Source organism: Cibotium barometz, chromosome 2 (genome assembly GCF_041138505.1).
Source record: "Cibotium barometz isolate CiBa-2024 chromosome 2, ASM4113850v1, whole genome shotgun sequence".
Taxonomy (NCBI): domain Eukaryota; kingdom Viridiplantae; phylum Streptophyta; class Polypodiopsida; order Cyatheales; family Cibotiaceae; genus Cibotium; species Cibotium barometz.
The window spans coordinates 68,416,333-68,426,899 of NC_141047.1; the positions used below are offsets into that span (position 1 = coordinate 68,416,333).

General features: G+C 46.9%; 1 protein-coding gene across 1 annotated transcript in view; it reads left to right on the plus strand.

Annotated features, from left to right (window-relative positions):
- LOC147641396 (5'-adenylylsulfate reductase-like 3) overlaps positions 1-8,929 on the plus strand; it is a 70,111-nt gene extending 61,182 nt beyond the window's left edge. The window contains exons 3-4 of the mRNA XM_086820996.1: positions 7,809-7,933; positions 8,011-8,929. Coding sequence (XP_086677122.1) covers positions 7,809-7,933; positions 8,011-8,507 — 622 coding nt within the window. The 3' untranslated portion in view covers positions 8,508-8,929. The remainder of the gene's footprint in view (positions 1-7,808; positions 7,934-8,010) is intronic.
- Positions 8,930-10,567: the final 1,638 nt, after the last annotated feature.

The window sequence follows — 10,567 nt, forward strand, 5'->3', positions numbered from 1 at the left end:
CGGGCATGGAGAAGATCCCGGATCTCCCCTCTGCTGGGGCGAGTGCTAACTATACAGCAAATGGTGGAATGTGCCTGGAGGCGTTTCACCTCTGCGGCGAGGCTCGTTTCCTCTTCTGGCGAAAGAGAAAGCCTGATGGGGGTATCCTCAGGGGCGGGTGAGGGGGCTGCGGAAGAGTCCCTCTAAGGTGGGGCCCATCAGAGTCTGAAGCTGAGTCGAGGGCGAAGCGAAGACGGGGGGTCTTGCAAGAACCAAGGTGCACGAAAAAGCGGAGCGGGGAGGGGAAGAGGGGGAAGGGCGGAAGACAGGGGGGGAGGGGCGGAAGACAGAGGCGGGAAACGGGCAGCGAGGAGCGAAAGGGGGCGGGAAAAGCGCGAAAGGGGGGCGGGGGTAGGCAGGGGGCGATACACGGAGGAAGGGGGGAGTGGGGGGCGTGAAGGAGACGGGGGTAGGCAGGCAGGGGCGACGTGCGCGAAAGGGGGGGGGGGCGGGGGGCGCGAAGAGCACAGGGGCGCGGAGGGGGGGTTGCGAGCAGGCGGGGAGAGGCGAAGGCTCGAAGGCGGGGAGGGGGGGTGCGAGCAGGCGGGGAAGGGCGAAGGCAGCTCGAGCAGGCGGGGGGGGGGGGGGGGGGGGGCGCGAAAGCTTCAGTGAGCGAAAAAACCTGGTGGAACAATAGAAGCTAGTCTTCTTGCCTTCCTGCTCTCAAAAATGCACAAGTTTACATGAACTCTCCTCTGTAAGTTCAAAATTTAAATACAGATAATACAATTATATGCTTCTAGTAAAAAACATACATCATAATTAACTCAAAGTTTCCAAAGATAAACATGAATAACAACATCACATGCTTCAAGATGTGAAACATAGATAACTCAAAACTCCAAATATTAAGTCTCAAAAACACAAGCCGAAACTTGAAAGTTGAAAGATAAAATCTGAGATCATAGTGTTCATGGATATTATGCATTATCCTTGACCCCCCTATGATGTGGCATTTCTGTTTCTGTTTCAGTTCCTCCTAAAATTCCCGTTTCCGTTTCTGCTCCCGCTTCCGTTTCTGTTTCCGAGTTTCCCCGAACTATGATTTTTAGTGCATCTACTTGAGCAATCTTCTTGCATTTACCTATGCCAAACCCTGGCAAGGCAAGAGCTTCAACCCGCTTTGGACGGCCATCTCTTTCTAGACCACAATGTCGGCAATGAAATCTTTTTGCCCCACCTCTCTTGGAGTCATATTTACTAACAATATCGACTTGCAGCCACCAGTAGTCACTCTGGGTGAATTCCTCCGCCTCTCTGCCTGCCCCCGTTTCCCACCCATTTCGCCTCTCTGCCTGCCCCCGTTTCCCACCCATTTCGCCTGCCTGCCTTCGCCATCTCTCTCTCTCTCTCTCTCTCTCTCTCTCTCTCTCTCTCTCTCTCTCTCCACGCTTTATCTCTCTATCTCTCTTCGCTGCCTGCTCTGCGCCCAGCGTTCCTCACTGTTCCGCCCCCTGTTCCCACCCACCCTTCCTCAGGCCCCCAAGGCAGGAACATAATTCTCTCCCCCCCCCCTCCCTGTTGCTGCTGTTTCGTGCTGCTGCCATGGATTAATTTTCAGTCCATTGGCTGTGGGAAGTTCTGCAAAAAGTCATGGCCAAGACCGGGTTTAAAGAGGAGCTCGTGAAGGTGGAGGACAAGCTCGGCACAATTATCAAAGAAAACAAGAAGATGGTCGACTCTTCTGTTACCGCAATCATAAACCGCCTCTCCAAACTCGAGAAGGGATTTGACAAAATCCAAGAGCTCGAAGAGAGATCTTCCAAGCAAGAGGCTGAGATTTCAGCCTTAAAGGAGGAACTAGTGGAGGCCAAACTGCATGCTAAAAGTCAAGCGGCTGAAATCTCAGCCCTCAAAAAGGAGTTGGAAGCCACTTCAAAAAGCAAGCTTGAGGATGGAGAATTTCAGCCCTCCTTGATTGAAGAGCTGAATACCATCAAGGAACAAATGAGGATCATTCGAGAGGAGGAGGAGCAACATAAAGAGAAGACATCTTCATGGGTGGAGGTGATCACAAAGACACAAAAGAAGATGGACGAGGCCGAGAAATGGATCGAGGTCGCCAAGAAAGGGAAAGGTAAAGAATCGCCACCCATCCCCACTCCCACCATCATCAACATGACCCTTGAAGAGGAGCAAAGGAGGAAGACCCGGGCCTTACATGTACGAGTGTCCGGTCTAAAAGACCGTGATGATGCGGAAGGGGAAACCAAGGAGCTCTTCTCTATGATGGGCATTGAAGCCACGCACACAAAGGCATGGAGAGTGGGAAAGAAGAGGGAAGGTAGTGGCGAATCTTCTTCTAAGGAGAGAGCACTTATCATCCGTTTCCCCTCCATGGAAGCGAAGAAGGACTTCTTGAAGAGACGTCCTACACTCAAGCAAACGGGAATATTTCTTGGAGATGACCTCACACTCTCGCAACTTGCCCACATGAAAGAAGTTATGCCCGAGATAAGGGCAGCCCGAGAGAAAGGGAAAGTGGCCTTCTATAGAGATGGTAGAGTGGTGATTATGGAGAGGCGCTCTTCATGACGGCGCGAGACCTATGGGACTACACTCAAAGTTGCTACTTGGAATTGTAATGGATCTCTACGCCTTGATGTAGGGGCTTTTGAGGATAGTTTCACTGGGAGGGACATCATCTTCTACTGTGAGACGCATCAGGCTCCTGGACAGTCCATGCCACATGTTAGTGGATACCGATGGGAGACAGCTTGTAGACAGGAGACTCGTTCAGAGCATAGAGGACGGGGCTCAGGAGGAGTGGCAGTATTGTTTAGAGAGGAGCTACAGCCACTGATACATATAGTCCGCAGAGATGAGCAGGCTAGGTACATGTGGGTTAGACTGAGGGCAGAGACCGGCAGATATCTCTACATTGCTATATGCTATTTTGCTCCTAGTACATCAGTGTATGCATCACCTAGCGGGCAGTCTCCCTTTTCTATTTTGGATGATGACATTTGGGAGTTCTCCAGGGATGGTGACATCATTCTCTTGGGGGACTTCAATGCCAGGACCGCCCATAGCCAGACAGTATTTTATGATACCTCAGAGGAGATGTTGAGGGAGCTTGATGTTAGGGATATGGGCCTATCTAGACTCTCACAGGATGAGGAACATACAGTGTATGGGCGGTATTTGATAGACATGGGGACTGCACATGGATTGGCCATCCTGAATGGCCTACAGAGATTCCCGACATCGGGCGGTTTCACTAGCTTTCCACATCGGCATGGTGCTAGTACAGTGGACTATGTTATGGCTCAGCCCAGTCTCATTTCCTCTTTTCAGGATTTTATGGTAGGCACTAGGCCGGTTGGAATAGCAGTGGATCATGCTATCTTGTCCTTCACTCTCACATTTCAGTTCAGCACCGCTCCATTGGGACAGGTCTCCACACACACACTCGTTATACCTTTACGAGAGAGACTGACACCGTATACACGGATGAGATATACAGACGCCTATGTGCCGAGGAGCCGGGACGGCCATTAGACGAGCTCACTCAGATATTGATAGAGACGCTTCATGCTGCAGCATCAGAGGCATATCCTCATAGTCAGCCTACACAGAGACGATCTGGGAACATGCCCCAGAACAGTTGGTATGATGAGGAGTGCAGAGAGATGAGGATCAGATTACAGAGAGAGGTGCTCATGGGTGTTACCACTCACAGACAGTCACGGATTACCTTCCGGCACCTAGTGCGACGGAAGAAGAGGGCTTATCTTGCTCAGTTAGAGAGGGATTTGTACCAGTTGTTTATGAGTCAGGACTCAGGCGAGGCATGGAGACTATTCCATGAGCATTCACCATCACCAGCCATTACCTCCACAGAGATTTGGGGCGAGTATGCAGCATCCCTGTACACAGCACCAGGACAGCCGCCCCTGCCAGACCCATCGGAGCCATGCCCAGAGACGTGTGCTTTCTTTACTGCTGAGATGGTAAGGAAAGCTATTGACAGGATGAGGACTGGGAGAGCATATGATCATGATGGTTTGGTAGCAGAGCACTTTATTCATGCCAGAGATATGCTTGCAGAGCTTATTGCTATGATGTTTAACCGAGCCATGTGTGAGGGTTTTCCTGAGACTTGGAATATGTCCACGATTGTGCCTATCTTCAAGTCAGGGGATCCTATGCTTCTTGGGAATTATCGTACCATCATGATTGGTCACACATTGGCTAGATTATATGCATCTATTCTTGAGCAGGAGTTGAGTAGATGGGCAGAGAGAGAGGGCATACGTGCATCAGGGCAGGCAGGGTTCAGGAGAGGTTTCTCCACTCTTGACCATATCTTGACACTCAGAGCTATTATTGAGGAGGGTAGATTATATGACAGGAGGATTTACTGTTGCTTTGTGGATTTCCGCAAAGCTTTTGACTCGGTACCGAGAGCCAGACTGATGCGCAGACTACAGGAGATGGGAGTGCCCACAGAGCTGATTTGGGGAATCATGGCTTTATACAGGACAGTTGTGGGGCAGGTACGTACTACCCAGGGTGTATCTGAGATGGTTCACTCCACTATTGGGGTGAAACAGGGCTGCCCCCTTTCCCCCACCTTATTTGGGATGTATGTGGATGAGGTTTCGGACTATGTAGAGCGGGAGGGTGACAGAGGAGCACAGCTAGCAGGGACATGGATTCCGCTGTTATTGTATGCTGATGATATTGTGCTGATCTCAGATTCTCCAGAGGGGATGCAGCGTCATTTGGATGCATTGCACATGTTTGCAGAGGACAGTGGATTGTCTGTTAACCTTGGTAAAACCAAGGTGATGGTGTTTAACACCACAGCACAGTGGGTTAGGAGGTCAATGCCCACCTTTACATATGGTCAGGAGACAGTGGAGTATACAGATGCATATACTTACCTTGGTGTGGTTTTTAGTGGCCCACTATTTTCCTTGAGGAGAGCAGCGGAGACCAGATTGACCAGAGCTTATGCAGCATTGGGGAGACTAGAGAGGATGTGTTCGCAGGTTCAGTTTCAGGAACCTCGAACAAAGCTCTGGCTCTTTGACACTTTGGTCACTTCAGCCATGCTGTATGGAGTGGAGATATGGGGACCCTCAGTGGATCACCACAGCCGAGCTGGTAGCACTGATGGATGGAGACGTATGGAGAGGTCCTTGGTTTCTATGATTTCCCGGATGATTAGGGCCAAGGCCTCCGTACCACATGATATTATCCGTGCAGAGATGGCTGTCCCCCCATTGGTAGTAGAGGCACTCACTCGATCAGTCTCCTTTATACATAGCACTTGGGCTCTCCCTAGAGACAGATATGCTCGCTTAGCCCTGGAGTCTTCACGACAGTTGGCATCACAGGGAGACGGATCATGTTGGTATGCACAGATGACAGCTTGGTTCCAACTGCATGGCTTTAGTATGGACAGGCTACCTCCATTTCAGTACTCCCTGGATGCACCCTCCCTCTCTCTCACACGGGCAGAGATTACCAGACTTATCAGGCTAGACTTGACTCAGCTGGACACTAGGAGGACATGGATACAGCCGACACACGAGCTTGGTACGAAGATGGCTTTCTATAGAGATCATCTTCTCCAGCTCACGGAGGATGGGTTTGTGATTAGACCCAGCTACATGGATACTCATCTTTCTCATGGGGTACGGTGTGCTATTGGTCAGATGCGCACATCCTCACACCAGCTAGAGATTGAGACTGGCAGATTCAGAGGAGTACCAGCTGAGGCCAGGATTTGTCAGCTGTGCCAGATGGAGCCAGAGACAGAGTTACATTACATATGTCACTGTCCGGTATATTATGAGATACGAGGCCGTTTTCACTGCCTGTTCAGAGAGGGCTTTGGACCACTTTCTAGAGTCATGAGATACCAGGATCAGAGATGCCTCGGATTGTACTTGCTAGAGCTGCGTAGACATAGAGAGGGTCTCCTGAGAGGGAGGGGATCAGAGAGGGAGAGACACCTACAGAGGCAGATTACAGACTTCTTTCGACCAGAGATTGAGCAGTCAGGTCAGCAGGCATTGCAGCTAGCCCCAGAGTACAGCCGCACCAGAGGTACACTGATTGATCGGGCTATAGAGCTGGGGCGGTCCAGGCGCCCCAAGATGAGAGGTCCATCTCGACACCGGCGGAGACTACAACAGAGGATCAGGACCATACTAGCACGGCATGGGAGACGTCCAGTCAGAGTACTCACCATGGAGGACATTGAGGATATCCGCCATCGACCGATGAGAGACATCTTTGGATAGTGATGTGTATGATGCTTACCTTTGTTGCTGGAGTTTTCCTCCCACATGTTATCCATTAGGAGCTCCTGGTACCGTACTTTTCCTCATAGTTGTTTCAGTTTCAGTTAGTTGTTTAATTGTTTTTAGCTTTCCTTACACAGACATTGTATCAGATCCACCAATTGTTGTAACCTTTTTGGTCTCATAGGTCATTTTGGCCTTTTGAAGACGTTAATATATCATTTCATTTCATTTCATTTCATTTCTCAAGATGTGGCTACCTAGATGCCATGAGAGAGAAAAAAAAGAAATGCCTACAAGAATGGGGATGGAAAAGAAAAGGGGCAAACACGAAAAAAAGAAAAGGGGAGAATGTGCAGAGGCTATGGTAAGAAAAGTTTCTAAACATTTCTCACCGGCGAGAAACACTGGAAACGGGCCGTTTCTATTTCCTGGAGACGTTTCAGCTCTAGAAATGCATTTCTGGCACGTTCCATGCCCGGAACGACTTTTCAGCTCAGGCATAGTGCCGTTTCTAGCATTTCTTTTAACTATGATTTGTACGTAAAAGGCAAAACCTTTGATAGGTTTGTCCAAGAATCTAAGGACTCCTTATCGCTGTGCGAAGTGGACTGGCAACATGCAGTATCCATGTTTACCCCAAGAGGCATCAGGTAACAAGAGATCCCATAAAAGCTCATCCGACAACTTGGGAAGGGGGCAACCAAAAAAGCGGCTTGGTAGCAGAAGCAAAGAGGAACGGAGAGTGTTTTTAGTGTTCACAATCCAGTCATATGGCCAAGGACTGTCCGAGTATGTGAAGAAAACTAGTGCCAGATTCTCATTGTCATCTTGTATGTAGATGACATGCTCATAACAGGGACTTGTGAAGAAGAAATTTCAGATTTCAAGGCTGGCCTTTACACTACTATCTTGGCATAGGCTTAGGTGTTTCCTTTTGGAGGCCATGTTGGCTAGGATCTATGTGCATATGGATACATATATACAGAAAACACTGTTACAGCAACATCTCTCTCTCTTTTCTCTGTTCATATTTGTGTTTTGTACTCTTCTTAAGACGCGTAGGCAGTTCTTCCGCTTGTGACACCTGTACGGCCAGGTTGCTAGCAGCCGTCATACGGCCTCCTCTGTTCCAGTCGTATAGACTATACTACACATGGCTGTAACACTGCATTGATGAATAGAGGGAAAAAACAAGGTACTGCCTGCTTAACAAAATATTGGCCTGCTTTTTTGTTTTTTTACGAAAACAGCCATAGCTTCACCTTCTCACACCTCTTTTTAGGTTCTAACTCCTCTCCCTTCTTCTATGCATGCATACGCATGGCCTAGATCAAGAAAGGCCTAGAGAGGTAGTCGCCCACCCAAAGAGGTGAGCTGGTGACAAGCAGTTCCGTCACGTTTCCCATGATGCTTGTACCAGTAGGGTGTTTACTCTAATACCATTTTATTCCCCTTTGTTAGGAATAAACTGTGGTTAGCATCTAAGAATATTGGTGTCTATAATTGCAGTGCCCTTTCTCAATATGGTGTTCACAGTTTTCCGGTCCTATTTATACAAAACAAGACAGTGAAATTACGTTACCAAGGTCCTCGTACAGACGAAGCAATTGGTGGATTTTATAAGGACATCACAGGTCTGTTTCCATAGATCACTTTCTCTAAACTCCAATCTTTTTCTCTTCTTCGGTTTCTGTAACTGTGCTTCTGGCAGGTATCGGGCCCATCAATCATAGCAAAAGAGATAGTGATGGAATAGCCTTCATTGAAAAGCTTTCCATAAAGGGGGTGGTCCAAAGCAAGGTCAATTGTCCTTATCCCTGGGCAAAGTCTCCAGAGAAGTGGCTGCATGATGACATGTATCTAACACTAGCGACAATTTTTCTAGTTTTGAGGGTTTTGATATACCTGATGCCTAGATTGTTGACCAGTGTCAAGTATTATTGGATTCAGAAGGAAACCTCTTTGGAAGCTCACAAAGGTTTGTTGAGAAGAGTGCTTTTGCGGGAGCAAGACCTGGATATCAGCAGTTCTAGCAAAACCTTTGAAGGTAATGGTCCGAGGAAAAGGAAAGGAGTATTATCTGTACCTGGATGGTCATCCTCCTCCCTTGCTGCTGTTACACTTGCAGAAGGCAGCTCAAGCAGAACTGGAGGTATGGATGATGCTCGTGAAAATGGACAAGCTTTCAGAAGCCACCTTTGGGGCTGATGTTGCGTAGATGCCTTATGTCTGCCTTTCCTTTTCTCTGCAATATCAGTTTTTTTTTTTCTTTGGTTCGGGGGTGGGTGGGGGGAGGATGGGGTGAAACAACTATCTTAAATTTCAACTTTTTCGTGGAGTGTATCCTGATATGCCATGGATTCATCCAGTAGCTTGAGTCTGATGGACTCATGGGTTGTTTTATCAAGAGCTGACAAGCACCAGGTGGTACATACCTATAGTGTAGATTACAGTAGCATGATAGGCTGAGGCATGTGGAAAGGCCCTGCTATGATCAAAAGCATGTTGGTTGTATGGAATATGTCAACTTTTTTTTTTGGGGGGGTTTTTTTGGTTTTTTTGGGTGGGTTGCAGTTTGATTTTATGTTACTTTTGCTATTTGAAATTGAATTATGGTGGTGACACTCGTACATGCTTGTTCAATTCTGATTATGGTGGCGTGATGTATTGCTTCTCAAAGAACTTTCTCAATGTGATGTAGTATTGCAATTAATTGTGCACTGATCTACTAATCGACTGCACAGCTGAAAGAGATTAAGTAAACATGATCAAAGGTGCCTTACAGCAATTCAAGCCTCTGATTTACATTGACGGCATTTAATCGATGGCACAATACCTAGTCCAATTCAAGTGTTGTGCTGTTTTAGCGAGGTGATTTTCATGAATACTTTTTTTTTTTTGGTTATTGCCTTTGCAAGCCTTGGTGATATTTTGTAATCTTGTCTAACACAACACTAGAAAATCTTGTGTATTTTCTCCCATTTCTTATCGTTCCCAAACAAGAGATTACATTACTAAAAATCAACCTCTCTCTCTCTCTCTCTCTCTCTCTCTCTCTCTCTCATAGGGAGGTGCTGCCAGGAGAGAGGACATCTCGTGCTCTACTCTGCCAGGAAGTTAGAGCTTTATTCATATTATTGTTCACACAGGAGCCTATGTGATTTGTAGGCCTTGTCTTTTTCTTTTTTGTGTTCAAACTGCTAGTGTACATGTGGATCATGCATAGCATCTTTTTAGGGCTTGTAGACCTTAAACATGTGTAATATGTTAATTAAATCTTCTTCTTCTTCTTCTCTCTTCTCTCTCTCTCTAGTATGAGGATGGGCTATTGCCCAACATAAAGGACCCAACACACAGGGTTGATTGATTGTGTTTATTCAGCTCTCCCGTATCCCATCACTTATTGTATCTTATGCTTGGCATCTTGTATAATCTAGAGTTTGAGATCTTAGCTTTCAGTTTTAGTTTATTGTTGCTTTTTCTTCTTTTTTCCACGACGAGATTTCAGGGACACTGTGTATACATCATTTTGGTCTCATAGACCCTTTGGATCTTTTGAAGATGGCAATATAATATATATATATATTCTCTCTCTCTCTCTCTCTCTCTCTCTCTCTCTCTCTCTCTCTCATGCACGCACGCACGCACGCATGCACGCGGGCACACACACAAAGACAAGTCCTCTTTGTCTTTGAGACACAAAAGCTAGTCACATCCTCATGTCTTTTGGATCTAGTGTAAGGTAGTAAAACCTCAGCTAATGGGCACAAAGGCATGTGCTGTATGCTTTAATGCCAAGACTATGGAGATTAAGGGTTTATGAGCCATATCCTTTAATGCCATGACTATGGAGATGAAGGGTTATGTAACTCTTTCTTTCCACATTAAAATTAACCTCGTCGAAAGGTAAATTCTCTGTCATGATGGTAGAATGATGAATGAAGATTTACTTATGGTAAGAGGGTGGATGGAAAGACATTCCACATCCACTAGGAGCAATCAAACAATGGCTAGTAAGGTGGAAGTGTCATATGGCCTCTTTGCCTCAATGAGTCCCCACAACTTTTCTACCTAATATTAGATAACCCCTTACTCTTCTTCACCCATCCACAACAGAAATATGAGGTAAGACGGTGGATGGGAAGAAATTCAACATCCACTAGGATGAATAATTGGTAACTGTTCAAACAATGGCTAGTAAGTTGGAATTGTCATATAGCCACTTTACCTCAATAAGTCCCCTTACCTTTTGCACCTAACCAAATCTT